General features: G+C 40.4%; 1 protein-coding gene across 1 annotated transcript in view; it reads left to right on the top strand.

Moving 5' to 3' along the window:
* The window catches only part of POLR1A (RNA polymerase I subunit A), a 28,217-nt gene that overhangs the window by 5,637 nt on the left and 5,866 nt on the right, over positions 1–16,714 (top strand). Inside the window, exons 10-30 of the mRNA XM_015862578.2 lie at positions 622–795; positions 1,007–1,129; positions 1,801–2,028; positions 2,960–3,214; positions 3,554–3,745; positions 4,076–4,219; positions 4,927–5,110; positions 6,366–6,448; positions 6,563–6,721; positions 7,038–7,136; positions 7,589–7,741; positions 8,265–8,347; positions 8,736–8,901; positions 9,320–9,541; positions 10,910–11,124; positions 11,771–11,938; positions 12,902–13,037; positions 13,542–13,699; positions 14,996–15,110; positions 15,686–15,805; positions 16,105–16,389. Of these exons, the coding sequence (XP_015718064.1) occupies positions 622–795; positions 1,007–1,129; positions 1,801–2,028; positions 2,960–3,214; positions 3,554–3,745; positions 4,076–4,219; positions 4,927–5,110; positions 6,366–6,448; positions 6,563–6,721; positions 7,038–7,136; positions 7,589–7,741; positions 8,265–8,347; positions 8,736–8,901; positions 9,320–9,541; positions 10,910–11,124; positions 11,771–11,938; positions 12,902–13,037; positions 13,542–13,699; positions 14,996–15,110; positions 15,686–15,805; positions 16,105–16,389 (3,462 nt within the window). The remainder of the gene's footprint in view (positions 1–621; positions 796–1,006; positions 1,130–1,800; positions 2,029–2,959; positions 3,215–3,553; positions 3,746–4,075; positions 4,220–4,926; positions 5,111–6,365; positions 6,449–6,562; positions 6,722–7,037; positions 7,137–7,588; positions 7,742–8,264; positions 8,348–8,735; positions 8,902–9,319; positions 9,542–10,909; positions 11,125–11,770; positions 11,939–12,901; positions 13,038–13,541; positions 13,700–14,995; positions 15,111–15,685; positions 15,806–16,104; positions 16,390–16,714) is intronic.

Genomic DNA, 16,714 nt, shown 5'->3' with positions numbered 1-16,714 from the left:
TTGTATCTCATTTGGAGTAAAGAATAGTGCAGTTTAACCAACACACATAACCTACATGGCAGAAATAAATCACAAAACGTGCTGAACACTTTTGTTTTTAAATTTGTTTATAAATTGTGTTGTTAAGAATTCTTTGATATTGGATGCAATTTCAGCTGGACGTGGTTTACATCCTGAAGTGTCGGGATTTTTAATATGTTTTAGTTATTGAGGATGTCACCACTAGGTGGGGATGTGCCCTTAAAATGTGTATACGGATTATTTCTGGTCTGTGAGTACGAAGTGATGCAAGCTGTCAGATTTGTGTTTTTATGTTAATATTGGGCTTTCCAGTAGCATGGTGGCTCTTAGCCCATACTGACCAGCCAGTAAAAAAGCTAATTTGGGAAGAGGACTGTTTGCCAATCAATCAGTTATTAAAATGCTGCTGGAATATAGCTGCTATCTTTGAAGGTCTCTTTATGTTTCTAAATCTTCACAGCAGACCTCTCTGAACACTTAGCTGTAGTGGCAATGTTAACATATCTTTCAAATCAATGTCATCGATGAGTTGCATTTGCTATGTAATGTGATAATTAGCAAGTTTTTTTTATTAAATCCAAGTCTTTTCTGTTTCTGTAGGAGACAGGTGAGAATGATGAGCCTCTGGACCGTTCTGTGCTGGCAACGATTCCAGGACAGACCATTGCAGACAAGCTTTATAACGCTTGGATTCGTCTTCAGGCCCACGTCAACATTGTGTTCGACAGTGACATGGACAAACTAATGACTGAGAAGTACCCTGGTATTCGTCAGGTGGGTAGCAGAGGGGTGGTCTTAAAGTCTGGTCTTTGTGTATCACTAGTTGCTAAAGGGAAAGAAATTGATAGAATAAGAAACAAGTGAAATATTTATGCTCAGTATGTTGGCGTTTTCATGATGCTCATTTCTGTTATGTCTTGAGAACCTGCCTGATATTGTGTGCTTTTATCTTTCACTATTTAATTGTTAACTTTTGTTTTCAAAGCTATTAGAGAAAAAGGAAGGACTGTTCCGCAAGCACATGATGGGAAAACGTGTGGATTTTGCAGCTCGTTCTGTCATTTGCCCTGATATGTACATTGGTACCAATGAGATTGGCATTCCCATGGTAAGAAGAAATAGAGGAGTACCTCCTTATGTAATAAACTGTACAGCAGTGTTTTCAGCTACATAGTAAGCAGTTTAAAATGGAGAGGTTTATGGGTTTATCTAGACTTTTTTCCACCTTACCACTGTGTTAATGAGGGTGCATTGAAGAGCAGGAAATTCTTACTGTTATACTAAACACTAAGCCTAGGAAAGAGGATGGAAAAAGAAAAAGCTGCCCTTGCTTCCATCGTTAATAAATTAGTACAAGTTTCATAAGTAGGTCCTGTTTCAATGTTGATCTTTGTACAGTGTAGCCTGTAACAGGCCCAACAGCCTTAAGGCCCATAGGTTTGTCACAGCCTTCATCTTTAATGAGTCCCAGAGATTAAACCAATCCTGAACTTATAAACAGTCTTTTCTGCTTGCCTGTATGAGAACAGTGAGCCTGATGGTTATGGCAGTGTTTCTTTTCTGCTCCACTTGAAAATCAGAAGGGCGTAGTTTACTGCTCTTAGAGTGCAGATTTTAAAGCAGAAATATATCCATTTGGTATGACAGTAGGTTGAGGAGGAATTTCTGTTTACATTTGATCAATTAATGGTCAGCCCTATTTTCTCAATAATTTGTTGTTATAATTTTTAAAGCAAATGCTGAACTAGTTGTTTCTCTCCTCTTTTCCTTCTGATCCAGGTGTTTGCTACCAAACTGACCTACCCTCAGCCTGTCACTCCCTGGAATGTCAAAGAGCTGAGGCAGGCTGTCATAAATGGCCCAAAGGTTCACCCTGGGGCTTCCATGGTCATTAATGAAGATGGATCTCGTACAGTACTGAGTGCAAGCAGCTTGACCCAGAGGGAAGCCATAGCTAAGCAGCTGCTCACACCTTCTTCAGGTGCACCCCAGTCAGGACTGAAGATTGTGAGTATGACAAAGACTTGGCTTATCAGAACCCTTCTCTTTATGGCTGGCTTTTTTGTTCTTGCTGGTGATTCTCAGGACTGCTCACAAAGGCTCCCTGAGCGAGGTTATCTTGTCTTTCAGCATGTGGCTTGGGAAAGGTTAAAGTGCTATGTGAGAGGAAAAGCTTTGTGCTGTTTGGAGTTTTAGTAACCATTTTTTTCATCTTTAGTGTCTCTTAATGTGCATTGTGTGGCATTCATCTTGCCAAGATGCTGAGTAGTCTTTCTTACAGCGCTCTTACAGTCTTTGGGCAGTCTTTGTAGTATGAGAGGTAAAATACTACTTTATGTCATTACTTTTGCAGCAGTTAATTTCATCTTCCTTAAATTACACCCTATCATAAGGCCCCAGATTGAGTGTTACAGTGAGATTGGCTGGGGTGCTCACAGGTGTTGGTGTGATTACTGAGAGCTGGACTGGGGAGTTGTAATTTTGAGGGGCATGACTGTAAAACTGCATCTACTGTAAATTCACTTCTCTGAGACTTTTGGAGTTGTCAGTCCCTCAAACACAGTTTCATATTGGCTGTTTTTATCAGGAGGATGACTTACAAAACAAATGAGAAAATGTATGTTTTTTTTTCTTCACCTTTGATCCCCGTATTGCTAAGGGAGAAGAGAGGTTAATGGGATATGGCTTGAATGCTGTTACCTTGGATTGATCACTGTGGTTTGTGGGTGTTAATGGAATACATGCAGTCATTGAATGTGGTTTGGTGGAGAGCAGAGAGATTTGGGAGCAATTACTCTTGTTTCATTCTTTTAAAACTTCAGCACAGACTGTTGTACTAGAAGGAAAGTGTTTGGGATTCATGTGTATTTTAAGGTGTGTTATTTTTTGAGACCTGCATGGAAACACTTGATAAATAGAAACAAAAATCCTCTTGCAGGTTTGCCGTCATATTAAAAGTGGAGATGTCCTGTTACTGAACCGTCAGCCCACTCTTCATAGACCCTCCATCCAAGCTCACCGGGCCAGAATCCTGCCTGGAGAGAAGGTGCTGAGGCTCCACTATGCCAACTGCAAGGCATACAATGCTGATTTTGATGGTGATGAAATGAACGCCCATTTCCCACAGAATGAGCTGGGTAGAGCAGAGGCCTACACCTTAGCCTTTACTGATGAACAGTATCTAGTTCCAAAGGTAAACAAAACTTATTCCCACACGAAGTCACATTGTTTAAAATACTTTGTTGTTGTTTTCTCTAAGGATTAATGAGATTAAACTTGTTCTTTGTGGGGTTTGTTTTATTTCTTAGTTCCTTTTCTGTCTCTGTTGCCAAAGGTGCTGTTTCCCTCAGCACATCCTTGTTGTTCAGGCTCTGTTACTTGCTTCTCATCTCCCCAAGCCCTGCTTTTGTTTAGAGAACACCTCTCACATCTGAACAACCTTATTCCTTATAACTCTCAACATCCAGAAGAGTTTTACTGTAAAGATCTTGACCTATTATCTCCAAATCCTTTTTCTTCCATATTTCTGTAGGATGGCAAACCACTTCCTGGATTGATCCAGGACCACATGATTTCTGGAGTTAGCATGACAATCCGGGGCTGCTTTTTCACAAGAGAGCAATATATGGAGCTTGTTTATCGAGGACTAACAGACAAAAAAGGAAGAATTAAAACCTTTCCTCCTGCCATTATGAAACCACAACGATTATGGACAGGAAAGCAGGTAGTTATCATTTGTTGGAGTAAAGAATGCTGGTTGTTCTAAAGTAAGCAGAACACTGATATTAAGAGCATTGCTCTTGGGAGCTGCTGAAAAGCTGGATCCTATTGTCTAAGAAACACCATGTAGATCCTGGTGAATGTTCCAGATGGAGCTGTGAGAGTATCTTTTCACTTAATAAGCATGCTCTGTCTAGTAAGTAGTAGATTTCTGAGCTTTTAAAGATTTGCTCCTATGCATAGAACATTGTTTTTTCTCCTGCTTGCCAAATTCTTTACTCGGAGAAGGAAATAGGGGGAACAAATAACTCTCGCCGTTTCTGCTTATTTATAGGTTGTTTCTACGTTGTTAATAAACATCATTCCAGAAAACCACGTCCCACTGAATTTGACTGGGAAAGCTAAGATAGATGGGAAAGCCTGGATGAAGGGACCTGCAAACAGTGGTCTAAATCTTGACTCAATGTGTGAATCTCAGGTATGCTGGTGGCTGGGCTGGGAAGCATTTTGATATAAATGTGTGTAATGTAGAGGAATGAGAGGGGGAAAACAGAAGGATGATAAAGTTAACAACAGACTCTTAAAGATATTTACTAACAGAAGGTAGAGATTAGAGGGTAGGCCTGGGTGTCAAGAGAAACTCTCTTCTGATCCTGACTAATGCAGACTCCATCTTGTTTTGTTAGACCACATCTTCATTGTTTTATTTTATAAGTGGAATAATATAGATGATATTAGAGGTTTTCTTTTTGCTGTGAAGACTGTAACCTTCCAATACTTAAAGGAAGATTATAAATGGGAGGGAAATAAACTCTTGACGCTGGTAGATAGTGATATAGTAAAAAGGGAAGTGACTTCAAACTAAAGGAAGGGATATTTAGATTAGATGCCAGGGGAAATTTTTCACTGAGAGGATTCTGAGGCACTTGAACAAGCTGCTCAGAAATGCAGTGGATGCAGGGGTGTTCAGGGCCAGGCTGGATGGGGCCATGGGCAGCCTGATCTGTTGCTTGATGTAGCTATTAGCAATCCTGCCGCAACAGGGGGGTTGGAACTAGGTAATCTTTGGGGCCCTTCCAACCCAAGCCATTTTGTGGTAAGTGGGTAACATTGGTAAATATATTTAACCTTTCACCAGTTTGTGGTGGTGGTGTTCTTCCTGAATAATTGTGTTTTCTTTTACAGGTTATTATTAGAAGTGGGGAATTGCTTTGTGGTGTGTTGGACAAAGCTCACTTCGGCAGCTCTGCCTATGGCCTAGTCCACTGCTGCTATGAAATCTATGGGGGTGAAACCAGTGGAAAAGTGCTAACGTGTCTAGGACGCCTCTTTACTGCTTATCTGCAGCTCTACAGGGGATTTACAATGGGTGAGTATCACAAGGACTTATCCACTACTGCACTGCACTGCAGAACCTCGTGGGGTGTAAAGAAAATGCTGTTGGGCAGAATACATGGCAGGAGTTCTGTAAATAGTTTCACAAGACATTGTCTTTGAGTGGGATCGCTGGCAGCCTTTTTTTCCTCTCTCCTTATTTTAACATAGTTTGCCTTCTAAGAATAAGGTGTAACCTTGAGTATGTCCTTAAAATTCTCTCATCAGTCCTGTCTAATGAAAATAGGTAGGGTATAAACATCTTGTATTTAAACATTGATTAGATACAATCTCCTATTGGCCTGTATGCTTCTTTTTACTTCAGTGGTTGCATATAAGCCATAAAAACTGACGAGTGAAATGGCAGGACCTGGAGGGGTTCTTAAAGCCTTGTGTATCTCCTTTAGCTGTAAACCTTTTGGTAAATATTTGACTTTCACGACAGCTTTGCCAACTCATACAAAAATGCAATTGGTGGTGAATAAAAAATTGACCCTCACTGTTTTCCCGCAATAGTTTAAATACTTCGAAGGGCCTGTAGAGCTTTGCGGGGTGTTTTTATACGGATGCTTTGCAGTGTTAAATTTAAGAGTTAAATTCACTGAAGCGAGGGTAGAAAAACTACTTTGACAGAGTTAGTGAGCAAAGATCATTAGCTAATTAAAACATCAGGAAAAGATTAGCGAGTCTGGAGCAGGAGAGTAATGTCTAGTGAAGGTGAGATGGTTCAGGACTGAACAAAGTGAGATGCTGAGATGAGTTAAGGTTCAAAAGGGGACAAGGTAGAAGAAACAAAGTTGTAATGGGAGGAGAAGAGGAGGGACTGGACTCTGAAGATGCTGGGATATGCAATGGGGCCATAGGCACCTTTGCCTTGTTCACACTTTGTTCACTTGTACAACTCAGTAGTAAAGCTCCCACTCGTCTCCCCAGCTGTAGTACATGTAGAGCACTGGGATCATTTAATCTGAGAGAGGTTTCTGGGACTCTCTGCTCAAAGCAAGTCCTGCCAGGTGAGCTTGTGCAGGGCTGTCTCCTCTTAGGAACATCTCCAAGGGCAGCAATTCTGCAGTCTCTCTTAGCCAGCATTTAATCTTATACATCCTTAAAAGTTAAATGCATCTCTTTCAGTCTCTATTATGTGTTTTAGACACTTTAGTGAGCATTTCTAGTGAATTCTGCAGGAAGCAATGAACACTTTCCCAGTTCTTTTTTGGTTTAGGTCACTGTGGTCTGTCTGTCTTTAACAGGGATTGAAGATATCTTGGTTAAACCTGAAGCAGACCGCAAAAGACGCAAAATCATCAGAAAGTCAAGCCAGTGTGGCATTGAAGTAAGTCTGTTTTGCACAACTTTTTTTTCCCAGTGATTTAAAAATTCGTAAATCCTGCCCTATGTAATCATTTGCTTGGCACCTAAAGAAAACAACAACGCGTTTTACTTTCAGGTTGTTAGAGCAGCTCTTAATTTGCCAGAAACAGCATCATGTGAAGATGTCCAAGGGAAATGGCAGGATGCCCATCTCTGCAAAGACCAGAGGGATTTTAACATGGTTGACCTGAAATTCAAGCAGGAAGTAAACAATTACAACAATGAAGTTAACAAGGTTGGCATTGAGGCATCTGTATATACTAATTTTGTTTAGAGCCTTTCTGTTTAAGTTAATTTCATGTTGATGCAGGGTGACTGACTGTTCTGGAGGCTGAAACTTTCCATCTGTCTCCAGCATAAGGCTTCACATACCGCCTTCCCAGAACCCCTCAACCTTCTCCTTCCTGAATGAGATATGCAAAACCCTTTTAAAATTATAAACAGGCATGTCTGCAGTTAGTCTTTGCTTTGCTTTTAACAGGAATTAATTGTGTTTATTATTTTATTAATGATAGTCTTGTTTTGTCCCCCTCACCATACCCCAACTATAGGTTTGTATGCCATTTGGTCTGCATAGGTGCTTTCCAGAGAACAATTTGCAATTGATGGTACAGTCAGGAGCCAAAGGATCCACTGTAAATACAGTACAGGTAATGACAGTCATAATTCTTAGCAGCTTGGTATAATTTGTACTAGAGTGCGCATTACTGAAGAGTTATTCTGTGGCTATCTAATAGCAATGCAAAATGGTTACTGTGGGCTTTGGAAGTAGCAGTAATGTGGGGACCAATATATTTACACTATTTTAGTTTCACATGAATTTGTATTGAAATACTTAATACGGAATGAGAGCGAAAGTGTTGAATTCAAGTCAAGGTGCTGGAACAACTTCATTTAAAAAGACCAGATATGATCCACATGCATTTACTGTCCGTCATTAGCAAGGTCCTTCACTGAGCATCTCAGCATTTAATTAAAGAACATTTAGTTGGCAAGTAACTTTTCTATTCACTGTGTTTCCAAGGAAAAAATATTTCAGTTACATGAGCAAATGCTGATGGAAAAAATGATGTTTCCTTTTTTCCTTCCTGTTCAAATGTAGATTTCTTGTTTGCTGGGCCAAATTGAGTTGGAAGGTCGAAGGCCCCCACTGATGCCATCTGGCAAATCTCTGCCATGTTTCCAACCGTATGATTTTTCCCCTGGCTCAGGAGGATTTGTGACTGGCAGATTTCTCACTGGGATCAAACCTTCTGTAAGTTTAATAAACCTTCTGCTTTTAGTGGAAGTGCTAAGTCATCGCCTGAAAAAGTGATTGAGCACCTGGTGGGAAGGCAGGACCAACCCAGGGGAGCTCAGGTACAAGCAGAGCACCTGAGTGACTGTAAGGGATGGAGCCAGGATCCATCCCTTCCTGTACTTTATTTAAGGGTTGGCAGTGGAGGTGAGGGTATCTCTTGTTGGAGATCCCTGCTTACCTGAGGCCTTCCAGAGCTGAGCAGCTCTTTTCCTTCATTTCTGTATCTGTGGCTGCTGTATTTGGGCTCATTCTCATTTGCTGTAGCCAAAGACTTTGCCATCCTGCTATTATACCATTATAGCATTACGTGCTTATACTGGAATTTATGTAGATCTTGCTATTGTAGGTTTTTTTTTCTATTACAGATAAATCAACTATATTCACTGTATTTTCAAATACAGCTTTTCAGAAAGAGTATGAATTACCAGCTTTGGTGTACCTGTCAGCAGAATGCTGATGGAATTGTTTTTGTGTTTAGGAATTCTTCTTTCACTGCATGGCTGGCAGGGAAGGTCTGGTGGATACTGCTGTCAAAACCAGCCGTTCTGGGTACCTACAAAGGTAAGAGGCTGTTATTCTGGATCCTGATCCAGACCACGTCTGCAGTATGTAGAAGGTGGAGCTTCTAAATTATGAAAGAGATGATAAGGGGTTCTGAGAGAGGACTCCTGCCTCCTTTTGCACTCCACTGATTCAGTGTGATGATGGAAATAGAGGAAAAAAGGATTGCTTTTTCATTGTAAGACCCTTCAGTCCAAGGAAATTGCCAGTGAATCATGCAGGAAGCTTTGCAATATTAATGTACGTTTTGTCTGCATGTCATGTCTGTAAGAATTTTTTTTTCCAAGGTGCACTTAAGGTTTTACTGGAAACAGTGTTTTTCATGTTAGGGTTATATATCATCCTTATTACCTTGTAGCCTCAGTAATTCTTTTCTCCTTTGGGACAGGTGTATCATAAAGCATTTGGAAGGACTGGTGGTTCAGTATGACCTGACTGTACGGGACAGCGATGGCAGCGTGGTGCAGTTTTTGTATGGAGAAGATGGGCTCGATATCCCTAAAACTCAGTTCTTACAACCCGAGCAGTTTCCTTTCATTGCTGACAACTATGAGGTAGAACACCTAAATGTTAATTATGTGGTGTAAATGGATGGACTGAAATCCGTGGTTAAGCTTATCTCTTAGCGAGGTGTGTCACTGTCAGACTATGCTGTGTTTCATTTGTCACTGTATTTGAAATACAGAAGTGACTGTTAAGTCTCATTGTCTCTTCTAAGACTGCAGTTGAATTCACATCAACAGAGATGATGTTTTGTTCAAGTTTTCACATTTGATGACTTGCTTTTTTTGTGTCATTTCAGTCACTACTTACTAAAGGGTGGTATTAGTCACGTAAAGATGTATGGACTTGAGAATTGTTTTACAACAGCAGAACATTTAGAGCTGCAGTAGATGACCTTATTCAGTTTGCTCCTTTTCAATTGCTGTGAGTGTAGAGAGTGGAGTAATCCCACAGATAACTTTCTTCTAGGTGATTCAAAAGACGAACCATCTGGATGAAGCCTTAGCAAGGATGGAGTCTCACCAAGCAAAGCAGCAGTTTAAAGCCATCAGAAAGTGGTGGGCCAGGCACCAAAACTCTGTGCAAAGACAAGGAGGTTTTCTATTGTTTTCCCAGAAGAAAATGGCAAGTGTAAAGGCACAAATCTCAGGAGGAGAAAGCAAAAACGGAAGAGATCCTGCTACTTTACAGGTAACACAGAAGCAATTGAATTGGCCTAGCCCTTAAGAAAGCAAAACAAAGGAAAAGGAAAAAAAAAAAACTTTGCAGAATGCAGGATCCAGTGATTACTTATTTGTCCCTGTGTGTTTCACAGGTAACTTTCCCAGGTTTTAAAGGGATCATATATCAGTTGTGTGGGTAATGAAACTGAGATTAATTTATTGATACTTAAGTCTGTGGGCCCTAGAGCTTAGGGCAGAGGCCAAAACCTCCCAGGTAAAACTGGTTTTAGAAAACAGCCTGTGGCTGTTGCACACAGAATACAGCTCTCAAACCAGCCCTGTCTACTGTTTCAAAAAGTGTGCTTGTATACTCTTGTACATCAGGGCACTGATTGTATGTTTTGGCTTCTACTGAATGAATGTATGGCCATGAAGTGCAAACAGGTGCTGCTTCACAGCTATATTTTCACAAGGAATTTGTCCTGGTACAATGTGGACAGTTTACACAGAACTCCAAATGGAAGGTGTTGAGATATGTAACTTCCGTTAGCTTGGCTGCACATGTCACTGGGATGTTTATTCAGCTGTGCTGGCTTTTTTTTATTGTTGTTGCTATTGGTGTGTCTAATGACATCCAGAACAATTTGACTTGAGGATTCATGCGTTTGTTTGTTCTTTCTTTCAACAGATAAATAGATATAGATAAAAATATATATCTGTGTATATAAGCTCATAAAGCTCTGTGTGCAGACTACCACGTGACAAGCTAATTTCTCCTTCATAAAACAAAAAGCCTGTAAAATATATATTTAGCTCATTTCCTGCATTGACTTCTTCCCCCCTCCCTCCCCCCTTGTTTTTTTATCAAAGTCTGCTAACTTTTTCTACTATTAAATGAAACATTTGAAACGTGACTTGAAAGACTGGCCAACTGAAGAATAGAAATAGGACAGGTCAGCTTATATAATTAAGATACAAGCTGTATTTAAGGTCAATGCTGAAATCATAGGTGCAGATTAATTTATAAGAGAAAAGTTCCTTCGTTATGTCAGTTTTGGATAGGTGAGTCAGCTAGCAGTAAAGATTTAAGTACATCGAGAGGTTTCATTTCAAAGTTAAAAGCATTCTTAACTCTGTTTCACTGGTTTCTAAGGTAGTTTCTATGGATAGACAATCTATTTCAAGTGTGTAAAGAATCTTGACATTTGGGATCAAAAGTGTGTAATGAAATGGAGAATAGCGTATTTGTAGTTGATGTGTTCTTTATTTTGTTACATACAGTGTTCTGTGGATAAGCTTTTCTTTCTTCCCTTGCTAGATTGCTGGTGGAAGTGACACTATTTTGTTTTGGTCCTGTTGTGGCTTAACCAACCTGCTTAAAAATTTCTCTCTTCAGTTATTGAAGATGTGGTATGAGCTAGATGAGAAGAAACGAAGAAAGTATCTAAAGAAGGCCATGAAGTGTCCTGACCCAAGTCTTGCAGTTTGGCGTCCAGATTCCTACTTTGCATCTGTTTCAGAAAAATTTGAAAATGGAGTTGAAGATTATATCAACAAACGAGAATGTAAGGACGGAGGAGGTTGCGTGCAGCCAGCGCTTTCATCTGATAGGTAATAACTTCTGTGCTCACTTCTTTGTGCTAAGACATTAAAAGTATTTCTCTTTGTGGACTGAGTTGGCTAATGGTGAGAAGACTTTATCAGCTCTTGCTTTTGTTGTGACCTTTTGTGAGGCAAACATTGTGGATTTCAGAACGGTTCCTGAAAACCATGTTTTTGGAGTGCATAATGGAGAGGTGTTTGGGTTATCAGTTCCTTCCAAGCTTGGATTTTCATGCTGGTAAGGACTTGGGTAAAGGCTTCATGAAATAACAGCAGCATCTTTGTGTTCACCATATAAAACAATACTTCACAGTAACAGTTAAAAATGAAAATATGTTCTTGCCATAACCTAGAATTAGTGAGACAGTTGAGATAAGGAAGTGAGTGTAAATAGATTGTCGTTTGATAACATGAGAATTAGCAGTAGAAGTAAAGTATTACTTGCCTGGGCCCTGGTTTTGTGTTACTGGGCTGTATCTCTCTCAAATTAGATGATGATATCTAGTTTTATGGTTTCTGAAAGGGATTTGTCCAAAGGCTACCAAAAGAAATTGGCTGAAAGAGCTTCATTGGCTTCAGCCCTGTTTTGGGCTATACAATGTTCTTTATTTTGTACTCACTAAACTTAAACCTCTGCTTATGTCACATCTTTCAGATTAAAGGATTTGTTATATTTGAAGTGGCAACGGTCTCTTTGTGACCCAGGAGAAGCTGTGGGTCTTCTTGCAGCTCAGAGTATTGGGGAGCCTTCCACACAGATGACTCTGAACACCTTCCATTTTGCTGGCAGAGGTGAAATGAATGTCACGCTGGGTATTCCAAGGTGAGAAACCTGTGTTCTCCCTGGGTCCTTAGCTATTTTTGGCAGATAAATAATAGTGCTTTGTCTTAATGGCAGGGATGCGTATTCTTGAGAGCCAATGATAATTCAGTTTATTGTGTGTTTTCAGAAATACTTCAACACTCTACAGTTTTGTGGCTTCTGGTTCACTTTCCAGAAACAAAATGACTGTAGAGGTTCCTTACCCTTCCCTGGTTTATAACAAATGGCTTGTTTCTGTATTTTGTTTACTACAGAATAACCCTAAGGCAACTATGCTGTGTGGATTTGCTCTCTGCTCACCTTACTTCCCCCTGCTAACTTCTAAACCTGGTTGTCTTTTATTTAAAAAATAAATACATAATATCACTGTAAATGATGACAAAGTCTTGTAGGTTTAGGATTACCATCAGCTAGGCAGAAAAGGACCTGGCTTATAGCAACAGCATTTATCCTGGTTCTTCTATTTTCTGGCAGTGACTTTGCCAGCATACACATTTGCCAGCCAGTCATCATTTTTAGTAGCACAGATGCTAACCCTGGCCTTGTGTGTGAGGCTGATGTCTTAGGTGGCAGATGGTTGTGTTACTTCAGTGAAGCAGAGGAGAGAGAGAAGGCAAGAGGAGCATACGTTATGCATTTGTAGGAAGCAGGCTTCATTAGTTCTTTTCTGGGAACAACTTATTATCATCTCTGGTTTCTTCCCGTAATTGGAATGATAATGTAATGGGATCAGTAGAGCTGCTGCTGTGCTGTGCCTGATGAGGAACCAGGGAAGTGCAAAGGAGTGCTGCAGCAGTAACCGCAGCTCTTGATACGTATGATTTTGGTGAGACTGGCAGTTGCTGCATGCTGGCTTATTAAATAAACATGCTGCTGCCTGCTGTCTTATTAAATGAAAGAGATGTTGATTTGATTGCATAGTGCTTCTATTGCTTAATTTGAAAGACCATTCTTTATTTAAAGGTTACGGGAAATCTTGATGGTAGCCAGTGCAAATATTAAAACACCAATGATGAGTGTTCCTGTGCTCAATACCAAGAAAGCTCGCAAGAAGGTGAAACAGCTCAAGAAACAGCTCACAAGAGTGTGCTTAGCTGAGGTGAGCCACCTATGCAGTGTATCCTTTGAGAGTGCACATCAGAGACAGATGCACCAAAGTCTGATCAATTCTGAGCTCCATCACTTCTAAAGAGTGCAGTCTTCTCTGTGCTCTCCTGCATTCTTTATCTTCTGTCTTGCTTCCTTGAGTCAGAATAGAGACAGAGTTAAGACTCAACTCTGCTAAAATACTGGGGTTATGTTCAGTGACTAAGGAATGGAGGTCAATAAAATGAAGCTATTGGCCCACCGAGCATGAGCTCATGTGAAAAAGTGGGATGAGGGGTCAGGCTGTTCTCCCAGTGTTGTCTAAATCAATCTTTGGCAGAAGTTGAAGCCAAAAAGAATTCAGTGAAGGAGAGTCATCTTCCCCAGGAACTGCCACAAAGCCTACAGAAAAGTTTTTCAATTAGTCTTTTGTAATTTTGCTCTCATATGGAAAGCATTGGAGTTGCAGGAAGTAAATAAAGTGCCTTCACCAAAACAGACCTGTTGCTGCTTGTAGGTCTTGCAGAAAATTGAGTTGGAGGAATCCCTGCACTTAAAGAACAAGGAGAACTGCCATCGCCTCTACAAAATCAGATTCTGCTTCTTGCCCCATGAATGCTATGAAGAGGAGAAGTGTGTGAAGCCCAGGTACATCTTACACTTCATGGAAACAAGGTCAGTTTGCTTTCACATGTTTCTCTTCTCTTGACCTCCTGTGGGCTCTAAGGATCACTGCATGTTTCTTATCACCACTGCTGTGGTTTTCAGTACAGCATTGTCCTGAAGGTGTGTTAGCAGAAGCATCTACACAGCTGCTTTTTGTCCTGAGCAAGCCTGGGTATCAGTGGCTTGCATGCAATGCAGAATTCTGTTGAGGTTGACCAGGGATGACTAACCTTATTGCTTGCTTGGACCACACTGAGTGAAGTGGATTTGTCTTAGGGTGCATATAAAATACACAGTTAATGTATATATGTTACAAAACAAAAAGAGAGAGCAATAAAAGCATAAAGCTTGTGGTTTGGACACATGAGGTAATTTGTGAGAAGAGCCTATACAAGCAGCATCACATTCCATACCTTTGGATGTTGAGGTGTTTATTTTCAATGTGCTTTAGGTATCCTCTGATGCTGGCATTGAACTTAAACGAACCTTGTGATTTTTGTTGTTGTTTGTTTTCTAACATTTGAAAAGAGGAAGGACTTCATTTGTTGTTGGTGGTGGTTGTTGTTGTTCAGGCCATGTGTTCATACTGAGTTACTTCATATAACAATTTTGCTTGTTGGTTTTAAACAAATAAAAATCCAGTCTCTTCTGAAGGTCAGTGTGGTGCCCTGATTTTGCTATTCAGGTGAGCTTAAATTGTGGGCTTTTGGATACATGGCTACATTTATGGACTCATAGAATGGCATGGGTTGAAAAGGACCGTAATGATCATGTAGTTTCAACCCCCCTGCTATGTGTAGGGTTGCCCACCATTATAAGAGATTTGATACCAAATTTTTATTCTCAAGGAAGTGGGAAAGGGCCAAACAAACATTATTTTCCTTACTCTAGGAATATTTTTGCATCCACCAAAGAATTATTACCGATCACAAGTTGATTGGCTTCTTAAGATATATTTGTTTCCAGAGGATCGCAGAGTGGCCCGGGTTGGAAGGGACCTCAAGGTCCCCCTGCCTGGCAGGACCGCCAACCTCCCCATTTACTAGAGCAGGTTGCTCAGGGCCCCATCCAACCTGGCCTTGAAGACCTCCAGGGATGGGGCATCCACAGGCTCTCTGGGCAGCTGTTCCAGCACCTCACCACTCTCATAGTAAAGAACCCTGACATCCAACCTAAATCTTTCCTCTTTCAACTAGAGAGGGGCAGTCACCTCCCTGTCCCTGCTGGCCAACAGTTAAGTCGTTTTCTGACAACTTAAAATCAGTGTAGTTGAGGTTAGATATTTTGGGTTGCTTCTTCTTTCAGATTCTTTAAGATTTTCCTGGAAGCCATTAAAAGGAAGAGAGCCAAGATGTCATCTTTTACTGAAGTCAGTACCCGCAAAGCAACTTGTAAAGATTTAGAAGGAGTTGGAGACAAGGTACAGAAGCACATTAACCTGAGCTCAGTACTTCACTTCTTTATCTGTGTTTGAAACCAGAATCTGGAGAAGCATAGCCTTTTTTGATAAGACACTAAATGTGTGAATACTAAATTACTCATTAATTATTTTCTTCATGCATAAATTATCTTTGTATTCTCATAACAACTATTTCCTTGTCCATTTTATTGTAGATAATATCCTCATTTACTTAAGACTGTACTCTGAGAATGCATATTTGTTTTAGCTTCAGTGAGACAAAAGCTTACTGCTCTCCCAGAATGAGATCCTGTTACAGAACTGCTTGCCAATACCTTTGGGGAAAGATAATTTGTTTGCTGAAGAGCTTTTGCATGCTTCTTCTGTCACGTCTTTCTCAGTAAGGGCTGTCGTATAAACAGAGCAGTAGCGTAGCATTATAGAATTCCTTCTTTAATGTTAAAGAGGGAATGTTTACCTTAAAGATGGATGGGATTGTTAAATTACAAACGCGTAACTAAAGGCTTCTGATGGATTTCATGCATTCTAGCAGAGTCAGTCTGATTCTGATTATCTCATTTATTATGGATTTCTAGGCACAAAATAATCAAGAAGCTCCAGAAGGTGAGGAAGAAGAAAATATTGTTGATGCAGAACCTGATGAAGGGGATGGTGATGCTACAGAAGCAAAAATGAGGAGGAACCAGGAAGAAGAGGTAATGTCTTCATAGGTGCTCAGCACTGTGCTTTGTTTCTATTTCCTCTGCCTTGATCTGCATAGGCAGGAAAACTTCCATCAAAGCAAACTCCAAAGCTATGATTCTGTGATAAGTGAAGACTGAGATGCATCTGTTGCATTATTCTCTTTACAACAGCTATGCTTTCATTGTGCCATATGGTACAGGCAAGGTACTTGCGACACATCTGCTGGGAAGATTTATGCATAAAATTGCTCCATGTGTTTTGTTTCTCTGCACGTTCTGGCTCAGATAAGTGCCTCATTATTTCATTGTAGGTTGATTATGAGAGTGAAGAAGAGAATGGGGAAGAAAATGCTGCCGAGAATCCAGAAGATGAAGAAGCTGAATCAGAAAAGGAAGAGAAAGCCCAAGATGCTGATGAAGAAGATCAAAATGGAGCAGATGGCAATGATTCTCAACAGCTTTCCTTTATGTCTCAGACTAAAAAAGAAAGAGATAAATTACTGAAGTCAGCAGAGGTGCGAGTAAATGCTGTTCTGAACAGCCACCCATCCATACAGGACTACACATTTGACACTGAACATGAACTCTGGTGTGAGGTAAGATAGTACTTGGAAACAACTGTGTGGTTGCACAGTGATTGCTTGCAGCTCTTGTGATGTGTATCTCTTAGAAAAGCTGAAGTCTGTGCTGAAGCACAAGTGTACTTAATGCCATTTTAAGGAAGCCTCTGACTTACAGATCCCCTGATTAAGCTTTTTTTAATATGTTTAAGTTGTTTTAATCCTGGTGGGGGGAAAAAAGTAATTGGCTGGACTACTGAAAGGCTGAGAACGTGTCTACAAGGCAGGAAGGGAGCTTCATATGGAAAGCACGTTTATTCATAGAGGACTCTAGGATAAGTAAAGCTGGAGTTCTGTAACT

Source organism: Coturnix japonica, chromosome 4 (assembly GCF_001577835.2).
Source record: "Coturnix japonica isolate 7356 chromosome 4, Coturnix japonica 2.1, whole genome shotgun sequence".
Lineage (NCBI taxonomy): Eukaryota > Metazoa > Chordata > Aves > Galliformes > Phasianidae > Coturnix > Coturnix japonica.
Note: the sequence above shows the minus strand (reverse complement) of the source record. Positions and strands in the feature narration are given on the sequence as shown.